The sequence below is a fragment of the Schistocerca gregaria genome, chromosome 6 (assembly GCF_023897955.1).
Source record: "Schistocerca gregaria isolate iqSchGreg1 chromosome 6, iqSchGreg1.2, whole genome shotgun sequence".
In the NCBI taxonomy this organism is placed as follows: domain Eukaryota; kingdom Metazoa; phylum Arthropoda; class Insecta; order Orthoptera; family Acrididae; genus Schistocerca; species Schistocerca gregaria.
In genome coordinates, this window is record NC_064925.1 from 267,387,333 (window position 1) to 267,404,481 (window position 17,149).

Genomic DNA, 17,149 nt, shown 5'->3' on the forward strand with positions numbered 1-17,149 from the left:
TGAGGCACAACAGGCAATTCAGTCTAGCTGTACATGGGGTGGAGGGGTTAGGGGCAGAAGGGAATTACTGTGGTGACCATGAAGTTGACTGATTGAAATGTGTTGTGCAGTGTGGTGCAAAGTGATATCTTTACCTCTCTGGTGTCTTTTGTGTTTGTAATGTGCTGAATAAATTGTGGCTATATATTATTGCAAACCATTTAATGATTCGTAGTTATGGTAACACCACAAAAGGAATCCTGCAACGTGCCCTTCCTTTTTAAGCTTGCCAAATCTATTCATTTCCCCTCCCTAAGGAAGCAACTGTTTGTTCCAAATACTAGAATAGTGTATGTTCTTTTGTATGTTTTTCTCTGCAGTACAGACATTTTTCCTGAAGGTTAAATGCTAGCCAGAAATTCTATCTCACAATTTTATGACATAATATTTCAGCAGTCACCATCTCCAGACGAGATCAGCAACATTGTTTCATGTGCTCAACTGGTTTGATGCAGCTTTCTATACTAGTCTACCTTCGCAAGCCACTTCATTTCTGCATGTCAGACCACAGCAGCTAGAAACAGTGGTCACGTGTGTGTGAGCTGTGCTTGTGTGAATGTTTCTTTGTGTTTTCTATTTCTGAAGAATACCTTTTGGACAAAAGCTTAAACGTTTAACTGTTTTTTCATTGTGCCTGTCTGTGACTAGAAAGATGCTCTTAGCAAAAGCTCCTCTTAGTGATGGGTAACAATCTATCCTTGTCATAATATTGTTGTTATTCCATCTTGGATTTCCCAGTATTTGCAGTAAGTTATTCTAAATTGTATCTAGATCAAGTCACACATTAGTGCATCAAAGTTACAGAATAACATTTTCCAATTTGTATAACTTGGGTGCTTTCCTGTATTCTGTAACTTTAATATGCAGATACTAACAGCCTTCTAGTAGACACTTGGACTCCTGGTCTCAAGTGTTATATTCTGTCATACAGAACAGTATGGACTTATGTGTCCACAAGGGAAGGCAAGTTGGTTCACTTGCCACTTACCTAGAACCCAGAGTACAATGCTTTTATTCATGTACTGAGAGTATTACCATCAGCCCTCTGGGATGTAGTAAGTTGTTTTGTGTCACCTACCAAAATTTTGGTCTCATGGCATGGCATGTCTCAAAAGAGACCAAATCATTTATATCAGATCTAACATTAAAAAAAGGATAAACTGTTATTCATCATATAGTGGGGATGTTGAGTCCCAGATATACACAAAAAAAGACTGATAAACAGTGAGCTTCCAGACAAAAGGCTCTCTTCTAAAGTACACATCACACACATACATTCACACAAGCACAAGTCACACATATATGACCACTGTCTATGGCCACTGAAGCCAGTCTCTCTGCTACTCAACATGTCCGTTATATGCAAAGTAGCAATCTATCCTTTTCACAATGTTATCATTATTCTGTCCTTGATTTTCCATTGTTTTATGTCAGATAAGGCAATTTTAAAGTCTTCTCCACCACTCATCCCATGGAAAAAATATCTGCGCATGCCCAGGCTACTCTCCACTTGGTACATGACCTACTCATGTAATGGTACACACCTTCAATTCATTATAGTTGACTCAATGGGATGCTTTTGCCAATAATGCACAGCCTTATAAAATGTCTCAAAATATACCCGATAAATATTTCATGTTGTCCATTATAGATAGAAATTCACTTGGAAACAAAAAGCTACCAATATCAGAGGATTTCCCTTACAAAAGCCATACTGACTGCTAGAGAATACATTACTATTCCCTGTTAAGAGTTCACAATGTTTTATTAAAAAGAGTCATTTACTTTGGAAGAAATAGCTTGTAGTGACACTGCCCTTTTAGTTTTAAACATTTGTTTTGTATCTTTTTCTGAAAGGAAGCTTCACTTTGTGTCATTTTTCACCTTCTTGGAACAATGCCATCAGATACTTCACAAGGAGAGAAATTTATGAAGTTAGTCCATTGCTAAGGAAGGACAATTTTAAGAAAATATTTGGTATGTTTTCAACATTAAAGCAGGGCTTTTACTTAAGTTCTCTGATTGTTTCTTATCAACATAAAGGTTGGATAATACACATTAAGTTTTTTAGTAGCTTATGTTATCACATTCAGCTGTTTTCCCAACAGTATTAGGACTAGTTTAATACCCAAGCGACACAAGTAGCTGCTCAGGAAGCCAAGCTGAGGGGACAGCCAGGGGCCTGTAAGTGCAATATTTGTGCAGTGAAAACAACTCATTTCCATGATCACTTGATGCAGATTTATTTTAAAGATCTAATCAAGAGCCCCAGGAACCATAGTTAATGTCTGAGGAACCAGGAGGGGGGCAAATAAATTGTCACCAGAACACTCATGCCCAGTGGCTTTTCTTATCACATTTAATATAGATTCCAATTTTTTTCAGGAATTGGGTTGTTTATCATCTATTTGTATCTGTCTGATGTTGTGAATCCTAAATTATATTCCAGTAATTATTAACATCTGCTGATTTCCCAATAATCTTCAACAAATCCAGTTTAATATTAGACATTCATCTTATTTATTTACTTCGTTATTTATTTTTAATGAGGCTTCTTTTGGTTTGAAGGATGATGCAAAATTATATTTATATTGTAGTTTCCACATTTCCCCATTTTTAGAACAGAAATTTTCATGAAATGTGTGGTGAAAGATAATAATTAAGAGATTTCTATGTGTCATTACATTAAAAATATTGTTTGCAAATGAGGATTAATTAACAACAATAGCCTTACATAAAATTTACATAATGATACACTCCTATATATTTATTAACAAAATGGTAAATAATATTATTTATGAAAAAAATTTAAACTATTTAGCGTCAGTAGTTTGTTAGGACTAAAATATTTGGTTGATGAATATTATTCAACACATACTAACATAACTGTTTCTAAAAAAAGACCTGTGGATTCCTCAATACAACAGATCTAAAATGTTAATGGGCACATGTTTATAAATCTGACTGATAAATGGAAAGTTACCTGAGCAATACTGAATTTGAGGACACTGCTCATATATTTTGGAAGGTCCGTAATCATTGTAAAAAATCCCCAGTCATGTCCAATTTGTGCACAAATGAGACCCCAGAGAGGGACAGACATGGCCATTTCTTTCCACGGAGTTGGATGCCGTTCCTAAAACATTGCATGTAGATGTTAAGCAAGCTTCATTCACAAAGTATGCATCTGGTCAATCTTGCATCTATATTTGCATAAACATGCTCTGAATCTTAAAAGTAGGTAAATTACTTTTAATTCTATTAATAAGTCTTACAGCCAAAATAAAAAGAAAAGGTAACAGTATAAGTGTAACATCACAAGCTGTATGTAATGCTGTCCTGATTTACCTTATCTTTCTCAAGACCACCTATTGTCTTGTCAAGGAATATTGCTTCCTCTTCAGAAATGAAAGGATGAGATGATGGAGAACTGTAGCAGAGGTATTGCCATGCAATGAACCAAAGCACACTAATGCCACCAAAGACATAGAACACACTCTCCCAGCTTTGTGTCAAATACAGCAGCAATCCACTCAATGAATTTCCTACTACAGTTCCTATTAATGAACCTGTGGATACAGAGAAGATACAGTGTTTTCATTTCTTTAAAACTTCAGTATGTCTTAAATCATCCTTTGAATATCTGCTGTAGATGGATCTACCTAATAGTAAATGACACTTCAGTTTTAACAGTGATAGACTGAGAAGCAACAAGAAATAAAGGGAAAAATATGGAGATACCAGGTGTGTGTTACAGATATAAAGTCACATCCATATACAGTGAGAAAGTGGTATCCATTATGGACACTTAACATTTGCACTTGATTCCAGATGATATGTGGGCTTCTTCAGATTCATTCACCTTTATCCCTAAAGTAAATTATGGGCAACACTGCTTCCAGGTATGTGGTCTCAGTATAATCTATTTTAGTTACAGTCACATGTTCTGAGAATGAAAATACTTTTATGCAAATTACACAGTTTGATTCTAAGATTAACGAGCTGACTTTTGACACAGTACAACTTTTTGCGAAGAATGAAAGAAAGTACTCTTCGTATTTCTCTTTAGTTTGAGTGTCATATCTTATCTATTATTAGAAAAAGCTGTCACATACCAGAAAAGACAAATGATCCCAAAGTTCCTCTTTCACTTGCTGGGATCCAATGTGCTAACAAGGCATTGATTGCAGGAAATGTTGGTCCCTAAAACAAATATAGCATAATTATATAGTTCTTTGGCAGCTTACTGTCTACCTATAATGCAGCACATAACTCTTGTATAGTAAGCATTGTTTAAAATTTCCTAATTCACAGCAGTTATCCTTCAAAGATCTCATATGGAGCAAAACAGATTTTACATTGCACAAGAAGTACTGCAGCAAACAGGTTATAATATACGGGGTGTTTAGGCCCACTAACAAGCCTTGCACAACAACATTCCACACAAAAAGCGTGATATTTTGTTGTCTTTTTCACTCCTCTAACTCATCATTTACGAATTAACATACAGACATTGTTCAATGTATGCAATATTCCATAGCCAGCACACTGTTAGTAACTGCTCTGCTGTGGAGCCTTCTGTGTGTGGTACCAGTTGCTGTCTACACTGAAGTTCTACATCCAGTGTGAATTATGAAATGGTTGAATTAACTGATATGAAAATGTGCTGTGAGGTGAGTGTTAATGAATGGTATCTTTGTCATGACTACAAGCAACAGGGGACAGGGGGCATACATATCACTCTATTAATGCCTTCAAGAAACAGAAAATCTGACACCAGATGATTCTTGAAACTTTGCAGGCAGGCTTCCACATGATGGTAGATGTTACTTTTCAAGCATCTGTCAGTTTGGATTTTTCAGCATTTCTATGGTGTTGCACTTCTCTACTCAGACTTGTCTATTGGTCACATTGGGCATGGGTTCCACCCATTTCAGCACTATTCCAGGACTGATTGCCCAAGTCCTTTATACACTGACTGTATCCTACAGTGAACCAAAATATGCCACCCTCTTTACTTACAACTGCGTCCATGATCACTGCATTTCATATACCCACAAGTGTTTGTGTCTAATGATGCACATTTCAGTAAATATTTTTATTTTATTTGAACAGTCGGAACAGTCACATTTGGTACTGTATGACTGGTGTTAGTTAGCTATATGTTTATGGCCACACTAAGCTATTTAACATTATTAATTCAATTTATTTATTTGTTATATGTGTAGGCCTACATTACTAGGTGTTTCAGACTTTCATCCTTTATCTGGTGCCTTATTTGCATAATCTAAGACATCTTTAGTCTATACAATAACATTAAAAAATGCTATCCTAACCTAACATCTTGTAGCAGTCTCTTTATTGTTGTTGATGTCTGTTCTAGTTTAGAAGCAGCTAGATATATTCCACTGCTGCACAGATAATACATGTTCAAGAAACCAGCTATTTCATCCGAAAATTCTATGGAGAATCTGAAAGAGATTTCATCACATCATGGAGCCATGTTCAGTTTTAATGTTTTCAGCTGTTTCTTAATGTACCTAATACTAATATCTACATGATTCATTTTTACAGAGGTGCAATATTAAATTGGGAGAGTTCTTCAGGATCTTCATTTGTAAGCAGTATTTCAAAACAGAATTCAATTTGCTTTTCTATCTTCAGTTTCAATTCCTGTGACATCCTTAATATACATCGAGAATTTCTTTGGATTTTGTGAGAGATCTTTTGACAAAATTCTATTGTGACATTCACTACAGAATCTATGCTTTGACAGCCAGACATACTTCTTTTAGAATCTTTCTACCTACAGCCATATTTTTTATTTTACACCAACTGTATGGTAGTTGTTGTTTCTTTTGAAGTTTAAGAGAGATTGTAAGCTATGGAGAGTTGCTCCTGTCATGACCTGTTCTACCAGGTACATGTGTGTCCAACACTTGGTCAACTATTATTCTTAAGTCAAGCCACAGTTCCTCTACATTGAAAAAATGACCCATCCTGTCTATTTTTGTAATGAATGATTTACGAAGTACCTGTTATAAACAGTTTTCAGAAAAAGAATTTAGTACTGTTTTATGTGGTGTCTTGTCATGTCCATAACTTATAAAACTATAATTAAGCCAATCTGTTGTTGGATGATTAATGTTTCCATCAATGATGATGGGCGCACATATGTATTACCTAGCTGACATTGTCTCTGAAGCTTCCAGGTACATTTGGAGTTGAGTTTGGTGGTTAATGGAAGGACCTGATTTAAGGATTATGCCCACCCAAATACTGAGTCTTACCCAAAAGCAATCTCACATGCAGCTTCAACTTCTATTTCAGCAGATTTGAATTTCTTGCCTACTACAATAAGTACAACACTTCCATATCCCATTATTCATACTTCTAATATATGTTTAGATTTATTCCAAAAATCTCATTGCTGTCAATTTTATGCTTTAGTCAACTTTGTGTGTGTAGTTTTGTGAGCAGTTCAATGTCTGGCATTTGTTGCAAATGCTTTAATGGTCCCACCTGTTTTTCATTTCTTTCAATCATACATTAATACACTAGTTTCTTCTACAGTGTTTATAATTGTATATGACTCAATGGCCTGGTGAAAGTCTTTCAATTGGTGGCTGCTTTTGCAACTTGCATGTCTCTTACCTACACCAGTTATCCAACTGGGGAAGAGCTCAAATATAATGAGTTATCTGGAAAAGAATGGTTATTCAATGTTAACCAGCATGAACTCTGTTAACATTTGTCTTGCAAACCCCAGTTTGCATTTTTCTGATATGACATCCAGTACACATTTGGATGTGGGTGAGGTTGTATGTGAATTTGTGTACTTTTTGGCAAAGGAAGAGCCAGGGCTCAATAGGTAGTTAATACAGTTGTCTGTTACATGCACCTATGCACCACACATCACTTGGCTAATGCGGAAAGAGGCTTTTCCTTTCCTTTATGTAAGAGATAAGTATAGGTTACTAGGAGAAATAATCGTAGATTTTACAACAGAATGGCTTTGCACAGAGCATGAAAAGAAAACATAAATAGAAAATGCTGCAATCTTCAATAGCAGAAGTTTCTTGATTGGACGAAAACAAATGCAGTTAGCATGAGAGAAAAAAGTATACAATTAGTCTAAGAAAATAAAAGTTGCTTGCTACCTGTGATTAAGGCTGTTGTAGTATGCAACAAATCTGACTAAAGTAACAGTTTTTAAGTTTACAGGCACTATGTGAATAGAGACACAATGCAAAAGGATGGAACCTAAGGCAAAAATTATTACTGCACAAAGAAGTTGATATGTTACAGGTAATATTGGGTACTGTTGTCGAGATTTACTATGTGTTAGAAATATTTTCATATCAAACAGTATGTACTAACAGTTAAAAAATCTTTCATGGGAAATATTTTGCTCACCTCTCCTAAACCTTCAGCAGCTCTGACAATGATGAGCCATGTGGCTCCACCATATCTGGCTGCTAAAGGAGTGAGCAGTGTGAACACAGCAGTGCACAAGATGCCAAGTCCAAGTGAGTACTTGCCACCAAATTTTTCTGCCAGCATTCCTCCAGGCAGATGGGTGAGAATGTAACCCCAGAAGAAAGAACTCAATATAAGGCCTTGTGTTTCTTCATCCCAATCAAATTCAGCTAATGTACCCTATAAAACAAGACAAATAACAATTCTATTTATTATAATATCAATGTTAATTAAGTTCAGTATTTTTCTACAAATTCTAAATTTGAATTTACATTCACTATAAAAAAAAAGACGCATCAGAGAAGAACAAGTAATTTTTCGTTGGAAGTTTATTATGTTCCTATTTATTTGTTTATTGCCCATTCATTCATTCACAAAACATCTTACACTGATACATTGTAATTCTATGAAAATAAATACCTCAAATATATATTTACACACAGAATACACAAATACGCTTTATTTATTTTAAGGATATGAAGCAAGGTTGGTCAGAGCTTTTTGATGAAAGCCACACAAATGCAACCAAGTGTATGTGTATGCAATTCATACAGGTCTTTTGAGTTCATCTCTGTTTGCACACAGTTCATGTTTACATGCTACAAAGTGCAAGTATTTTTTTTCCTGGGATGTACACTACTGCTGGCCTCACTTGTCTTCAGGAGGCAAAATGTTTGGTACTGCTGACAGCCACATACAAAAGTGATGACACTGTTCTAGCTTTCAGAACTGTTAGTTCCTTCCTTGGGAGGAGAGAAGGACAGTTAGGTTGGGGAGGCCACTGAGAGGGACCCAACTGAAGTGAGGCTGAGGGTAGTCAAAGATGAATGGCATACATTGAAGATATGCTTACACTCTTCCTGATGAGAATGAAAAATACAATGTATTTATTTATATAACAAAGTCCTCACTTTACATGAAAACTGTTCTCCCCAAAAGTAATTCATATTATATAAGAGGCTACCAAAAAATATACAGATTGCTCAAGGGGTAAAGGTAACTCAAACACAAAAAGGAAAATATCTATATGTCAGGAACAGCTCTTACATTGATACTGTACCTCATAACAATGTGTTTTAATAATATTAAAGAAAGCAGTCCTGACGTCAAACCAAATGCAATATGAGAAGAGGATAGCCACATCAGAGAGCAAAACAAGAGGAGTTCACTTTCAGAGTTAATAATAAAGTAACAGATGTATGTAGTGTAGCAAAACTCTATGAAAAGCACTTTACATTAAGGGCTGTAAGTTCAGTAAATGTTGCCCTGGAACATCTGGGTTTATCACTTACCATTAAATCTTTATAGGCAGCATATGATCCTGAGTACACCTGTGAAAGTAGTGCCCAACATGGAATCTTTAAAATTTACAAGTTGTAACTACTATGACAAAATACTGTTTTATTTTAGGGTCTAATATATTTCAAAGCAGCATGGTTGACTCCTGAATCTATCCTGAAAAGTTGTCATATCTTCAAAATAGCACATTATCTGCCTACGAAATGAATGAGGGCAGAAATGCAAGGGCAATCCAGAAAACAGATTATGTTTCAGTATAAAAAAAAGTGTAAGAAATAATAATGTTTTATTTATTTGAAAGTGACTACATTTCAACATAGCCTCAACACAAACGTAGATGCTTATCATAGAAGACTTCAATCAGTTAGTCATGCCCCTTCCCCCTCTCCTTCCTAACAGTTCCACGTCATCATCAAAGTTCTGTGTTGCAAACCAGGTATTCATCATTGGAAACAGATGGTAGTCACTTGGTGCAAGATCAGGACTGTACAGTGGATGAGGAAACACCTCCCACTTGAAAGCAATGAGTACGTCTCAACTGTGATTTGTTGTATGTGGTCAAGTGCTGTCCTGCAAGAACAAAATGTTTTAGCTCAACTTTCCTCTGCTCTTAAAAAAAAGAGAGAGAGAGAGAGAGAGAGAGAGAGAGAGAGAGAGAGAGAGAGAGAGAGAGAGAGAGAGAGAGAGACATAACGTTTACAAGCATTTTCTTCTCTTTTGGTGGGAATTTGTGTGCCCCACTCCATAGCTTGCAATTTGGTCTCAATTCACATGTTTGACCCAAGTCTTGTCTCTAGTTATGATTCAAACAAGTAATGAGTAACCACCTTTTTCTTATGAATCAAGAAATATCAATGATGTAGTGATAAGTCGGTTTCAGTCATGGCTTTTGGTACCCATGTTGCACAAAATTTGTGATAATCTAGCTCCTGTGCAACAATTTGATGCAGAAAACATTGTGAAATTTGTTAAAAACTAATAAGAGCTCCACCATTATATATCAGAAGTTTTAAGACTAATGGACCACTGGCGCGCTCTACCTACAATGATTACGTTGTTGCTGAACACTTCACCCAGTCACTGATAAAATTCAATAGGTTTGTGGTTTTTTGCCAACAACTCATGCGATTTTCTATTGCAGCACACACTTAAAACTTTTATTGTGAAATAATGGGAAATGAGATGAACCTCATGGCCACACGACTAGATACCGACTGAATAGACAAATGCTTAGACAACAGTATGGCTGCTCTAGGTCCAACCATTATTGCTGCAGTCAAAAATGTAATCTACTTTCTGAATAGTCGTTATATGATCTTTTGCATTAGTTTTTAATGGCAAATTATCACTAGTCCAATATTTCCAATAACTGACCTTCAAATCGGTCTCACAATCACAGAGCGCACTTACCATTCTTTTTGGTTCATGTGTTGGATAATCTCCAGGACATCGAAGGTCATCCAGATCTTGACCACTGATGTCAGTGGCATTACTGTGTGTGATATTACTGTTGTAACTTTTTAGTGTTTGGTGTGGAAGCACCATCTCTGTTATGGCAACAGAAAGACATATGCGCATTGTATAGGCATTGGCTATGGCCAGGAAGCTCATCACTGCAAGCACATATCGCTGTCTCACACAACCTGTAACAAAAGTTTTAGCATCAGTTTTCTGACAAATGGGGGTTACATCTGATCATGATTTGCATTCAAAATAAACAAGCCTACTTCAACAAATAAGAGGCAACCTGCAAGGGAAGAGGTTTGCATAACACTTTTAGGAACTAAATTATGATATTGTGACAATATTTACTGTAAAAGCTTGAGTGGAAATGTGATATTAGAGTCTCAAAACTGAACATATCAGTTTTTATGTGATGCACATTTTGATATTGAGATTTTTAGTGCTTTTTTCCTTCATTCCTCTCCAAGCAAGACATTGTAGGATAAGTATAGATGTATTCAATTCTTCAAAAATATTTTTAACCAATTCTGGTCTCTCTTGTGGATGCTAGACCAACATAATAGCCTCAAACTGAACAAAGTACATGCATAAGCTGAATATTGTGATCAGAATAATATGTCTTTTTGGACAGGTGCATTAAACAATGTAGCTAACAGAAAAACAAAAGTTACCCCACTCTCTTCTGCTCATAACTAACCAATGATTGCACTGTTCATCTTTTTCCATGTACATCTTTCACAAAAACGAAAGAGAGAGAAAGAGAGGGGGGAGAGAGAAATTACAGGAAAATGGAAGTGAGTTCAGCAATAAAATGACTGTAGTGCATTTAGCACTGGTACATTTTGGTGTTTGATATCTATCACTTTGCCACACTGATCTTTGGTACTGAAACAAATTGTCTGCTTGGGAAGTTGGACAGTTCACACATTACATTGTCTTGTAAAGTATTTTTTCACACTGAAACATGGTGTATGACAGTATAAATCTTAATAATAGGAGGTTTTTAGCCACATTAAAATCTGTTGATGTGTTTTCAGAATACATATTATTAAATAAGAAAGCACTTTGTGACAATAAGAATCAAAATCAAACTTACACTGAAGAAAAAACATACATGAAGAACTTTAACATGAAAAAGAGCATAGAATCCAACATAAAGCAGGAATAGGAACAACAAGCAAACACTTGGGAAGAATTCCATAGAAACATCACATAAAAAGCACAAGAATTAAAACTATGGAATAAGGACACTAAACACCCATGATGGGACTCAGAATGTGATATTGCACTAGAAAAATGCAAACAAGCTTTCCAAGAATATAGCAGTAAAAAAACCCTCTAAAGCCTATATTGTTTTAACAAGTACAAAAACAAGGTGTAAAACTTATGCACACCAAGTGAAAGTAATTGAAGAAGCAACTGTGCACTATGGAGGAAGACTTCTGCAACCACAACATAAGAGAATTCTAAGGGCCTCCTCAAGGAAGGTCCGCAGGTACACACCTCATTACTCAAGGTTTAGAAAATAAAAAACCTCACACTAACTAATCAGGAGAATAGTCAGGAACTTGTCAGTTATTTCTCTGATCTCCTTAACTGCTCTGAACTTGGAAAAAAAGGATCTCAACATAGGGCTGAACTCCATTCACCAAGAATCACTTTCACCAACATGGGAAGAGACCTACAAATTTATAATTAGAAAAACAACAGGACATTCCGTGAAGATGGCATCATTGCAGAACTACTAAGAACATCAGGTCAAAGTATCTAGAGGAACTTACACAAATAATCACAACCATCTGGCAAACAGAAAAACTTCCTAGTGACTAGAAATCAGCACTTATCCGTCCATTGCACAAAAAATGAGATAAGATGCATGTGAAGAACTACACAGAAATCTCCTTGCTACAAGTGATCTACAAATTTTTTCAGTATGCTTACCCTGGAGGAAACGAGAACAGTGAGAACACAAAATTATTGAATATATTCTGCCCCAGTCATTCTGCAAAGAACAAATCTACAATATGAAAAGAATTCTAAAATACAAGGCCATCAGCACTGCTCCAGTCTTCTGCACTTTCATAGATTTCAAGAAAGCATGATTCTGTTGGTTGACAATTCTTGCTCTACATCTTAAAAGAACAGGGACTTAACCCATAAATACTATCATTAATTGAACATAAAATGACTGCCATGACACTGAATGTTATATTCAGGAGTGAAATCTCTGATCCCTTTGTAATAAAATCTGGTGTAGGTGACAGACTATCCACACCATTGTCCAATGCAGTCATGGAGAAAGTAATGAGGGATTGAAAAAAAGAACTGGAAATCCAAGGACACTGGAAACCAACATGACTAGGATGACCCTGAGCCAACATAGAAATCTCAAGCCTAGCTTTTGCAGATGACCTGCCAATACTCTCAGATAAAGTAGCAACAGCAACCAAACAAACTGAAATTTTAAAAGAATGCACATACAAAGTTTGCCTGCAAATTTATTTCCAGAAGTCTGAAATTTTCTGCTCAATATTAAACATACAAAAATTAGACACAAAATATATCAAGATAAACAGAGTTACACATTTCAAATATATAGGTGAAATCCACTAACCTACAGGAGGAGAAAAGTCTCAGGCAAGACACAGAACATACAAAACAAGAAATGCATGTCCATAGACACAAAGCTTGAAGAGTACAACACAGTAATCAAGCATGAAATACAATATGCAAGTGAGACACTAACACTTCATACAAAAGTGACATGGCAAGCATACTGATGGAGAATGCAAAATCATGAGAAAAATTCTTGGCGCCAAGCTGACACAAGGGGGATGCAGATTATACTTTAGGAAAACTGTAGAGAAGAAGTCAGTCAAGTAGCAGACATCAGGAAAAGAATGTTAAAGTTCTACAGGCACATCCCCAGACTATCACCAACAAGACTCAGCAACAGAATACTGGCACACATAGAGGTCAAATCAACAGCACCACAGATCATACAAGTCAAACTTGGCTTAGAAAAAGCACAAATTGATCCAATAGAAAGTGAAGACAGACAACACTACCTCCAACAGGACTGTGCTTAGTGAAGTGCTATGGTGTTCAAAACAATTTTAAGACTGATGACAAATGTACTGAGATATTTTGGATACTCGAAGCAACACTGTACCCTATGCTTGAATAAAGATTTGCATGCTTATAATACTAGAAACACAAGTGATTATCATATTACAAGAAAAAGTCTGAAACTAATAAAAACGATCCTAAAGAAGTAAGGTGTATTTTTTACAGTAAGCTTCCACAAGATATAAAGAGTATAAAAACATTATCAGCAATTATCAAAGGGGCCCAGAACTGAGCCTTGGGGCACTCCACATGTGACAGTACCCCATTCTGAAGTAATGGCACTCCATTTTGACTATCCACTACAACTTTTTGTTTCCTGTGTGACAGGTACGAGTCAAGCCATTTCCTTGATGAACTACTTATATCGTGATGTGCAGCTTTTTGTAAAAGAATCTGGTGACTGACACAGTCAAACGCTTTTGTTGGGTCACAAAAAATCCCAAACATCTTTAGTTTTTTGTTGATAGATTAAAAGACTTTGCCAGCAAATGCAAATATTACATCTTCTGTTGACAAACATTTCTGAAATCCAAACTGACTTTCACTGAGAATATTTTGATCCTTGAGATTCTTAACTATCCTGGCATGCATTAGTTTCTCTAAAACCTTTGAAAAACTTGTCAGTAGTGATACTGGCCGATAGCAGCATCTGTCTTAGCTCCCTACTTATACAGCAGTTTTACAACTGCATACTTAAGCCTCTTAGGAACTATTCCTTGCTTAAGTGATGCATCAAAAATGCAGCAAGGGACTTTACTTAAATGGTTGCAGTAGTATTTTAATAATTTGTTAGAAATATTGTCAATCCTGGTAGAGTTTTTACTTTTCAGAGATTTAATAACTCTTTCAATTTTTTGAACAGCGACTGTTGCTAGCTTCATGTGTTGTACTGAGCTAGGTACTCTGGATTAGATTAGATTGGATTAGTACTTGTTCCACAGATCATGAATATGACACTTCACAATGATGTGGAACCTGTCAGGTTAACAAAAGGTGTCTATACAAGATATTACATTACACAAAATATTACATGACACTTAATATTTTGAACTTTTTTGTGGGGGTTGGAGAAATTACTCACTATATTCAAAAATTCAACTAATGAGTAGAAGGAGTTGCCATTAAGAAATTCATTTAATTTCCTTTTAAATGCTACATGGCTATCTGTCAGACTTTTGATGCTATTTGGTAAGTGACCAAAGACTTTTGTAGGAGCATAATTTACCCCCTTCTGAGCCAAAGTTAGATTTAACCTTGAGTAGTGAAGATCATCCTATCTCCTAGTGTTGTAGCCATGTACACTGCTATTACTTTTGAATTCGTTCGGATTGTTAATAACAAATTTCATAAGTGAATATATATATTTTAAGGCTACAGTGAAGATCTCTAGCTCTTTAAATAAGTGTCTGCAGGATGATCTTGGATGAGCTCCAGCTATTATTCTGATTGCACACTTTTGTGCAATGAACACTCTTTTACTCAATGATGAGTTACCTCAGAATATGATGCCATATGAAAGCAGAGAATGAAAATAGGCGTAGTAAGCTAATCTACTGAGATGTATATTGCCAGAATTTGCTATGACCATAATAGCATAAGTAGCTGAACTCAAACGTTTCAGCAGATCCTCAGTGTGTTTTTTCCAGTTCAACCCCTCATCAATGCCTACACCTAGAAATTTTGAATATTCTGCCTTAGCTACCGATTTCCAATCGAAGTCTATATTTATTAATGGTGTCATTCCATTTACCATATGGAACTGTATATACTGTGTTTTGTCAAAGTTTAATGAGACCCCTTTTGCAGAGAACCACTTAATGATTTTCCGAAAAACATCGTTTACAATTTCACCAGCTCATTCTTGTCTGTTGGGTGTGATAGCTATACTTGTATAATTGGTAAAAAGTACCAGCTTTGCATCTTCGTGAATATAGAATGGCAAGTCATTAATATATATTAAGAACAGCAGAGGACTCAAGACCAAACCTTTCGGCACCCCATTCTTGATTGTTTCCCAGTTTGAGAAATCACCAATTTTTTGCATATTATGTGAATTGCTTATTTCAGCTTTCTGCACTCTTCCCGTTAGGTATGATTTAAACCATTTGAGCACTGTCCCATACATACCACAGTACTTGAGCTTATCTAGAAGAATTCCATGATTTATGCATATCAAAAGCCTTTGACAGAATACAAAAAATCCCAACAGGTGACTTCCGGTTACTCAGAGCATTTAATATTTCATTAGTGAAAGTATATATAGCATTTTCCGTTGAAAAACCTTTCTGGAAACCAAACTGACATTTTGTTAAAACTTTATTTTTACAAAAGTGTGAAGCTGCTCTACAATACATTACTTTTTCAAGAATTTTGGGTAAGGCAGTCAGAAGAGAGATTGGGCAGTAGTTGTTGACATCAGACGTATCCCCTTTTTTATGCAATGGTTTAACAATGGCATACTTCAGTCTATCTGGGAAAATACCCTGCTTCAGTGAACTATGACGTATGTGGCTAAGAATCCCACTTATTTCTTGGGAACAAGCTTTTATTATCCTGCTGGAAATGCCATCAATTCCATATGAGCTTTTATTCTTGAGAGAGTTTACTATTTTCCTAATTTCACAAGGAGAGGTGGGTGGAATTTCAATTGTATCAAATGGTGTGGTAAGGCCTGTTCCATTACCTGCTTCTTCTAATGAACATGTATATCCTATTTTCTCTACAACATTCAAAAGATTGATGGTTTGGTTCATGGAGCCTTGTAAACCTTACCTTTTTTTCGTTTTTCACTCTGCTCTTCTACAGTTAACCCTCCAGCAGGCGCACCTACTATTGTCACATGAGCAGGCATGCGTTGTAAAATTTACAACATTGTTATTTGTCAGTAAAAACAAATCTGACTTAAACAAAATATTACATTTATTGAACAAAGCAGTTCATATTTACTATCTTAACGTTTATAACAAAAGATTTTGCTCTTCTAGTTCTTTAAATAACATTTTAACCAGTTTTTCTGACGTATGTTCAGTTTCATAACACCTTTTGCACACAATTTGTTTTCGAATTAATTCTGGCAATGTTCAGAATAATGAAAAAGTAGGCAATGGGCATCTCCTTGTAGTTCTTTGAAATGGTGTATCAGGCACACATTTTAGCTACAACATCAACTCCATCTTTTGTCATGTTGTACTCAATTATGATTTTGATTTGTGTGTTTCTTCATCCACTGTCGCCATGTCATGCACAACAGACAAAAGTATGATAGCACAGTTTTTACAAGGAACATATGGAACTAAGGTCTTATCCTACTGAAACCTAGACATTGCACTTCCAATTTTTTTGTTTTGTTTGAGAGAAAATCTGGAAGAATTTCATGTCTATCCTTCGTCATTGTACCAATGCAAGTCATACTCTTCTGCAGCAATTATTCAGAAAGGAGGTAGCCTGTGTACCAGTTGTCAGGTTCCTGTTAGAATTTTCTATAGGCACCACATATCTTTTCATTATGCCCTCAGGAGCATTAGATACCCCATATTGTCCAAACTACATACAACTTAGAAAAAGTAGAAATCTACTGTAACTCATTGCAGTCCTTAGCAGTAGCATTCCTGTTTCACCTGCTCCCCAGGGTTCCAGTACATTAGCATGATGGCATTTTCTTCTTCTACTTTAAAAAAAAATAAAGTTCCGAACACAGCCATTATTTCGTCACTTTATTACCTCTTTTGCATGAGAACTG

General features: G+C 35.9%; 1 protein-coding gene across 1 annotated transcript in view; it reads right to left on the reverse strand.

Moving 5' to 3' along the window:
- LOC126278043 (putative inorganic phosphate cotransporter) overlaps window positions 1-17,149 on the reverse strand; it is a 168,274-nt gene that overhangs the window by 25,948 nt on the left and 125,177 nt on the right. Inside the window, exons 2-6 of the mRNA XM_049977798.1 lie at window positions 10,228-10,460; window positions 7,456-7,698; window positions 4,155-4,242; window positions 3,388-3,608; window positions 3,023-3,175 (exon numbers count right to left, since the gene is read on the reverse strand). Of these exons, the coding sequence (XP_049833755.1) occupies window positions 3,023-3,175; window positions 3,388-3,608; window positions 4,155-4,242; window positions 7,456-7,698; window positions 10,228-10,460 (938 nt within the window). The remainder of the gene's footprint in view (window positions 1-3,022; window positions 3,176-3,387; window positions 3,609-4,154; window positions 4,243-7,455; window positions 7,699-10,227; window positions 10,461-17,149) is intronic.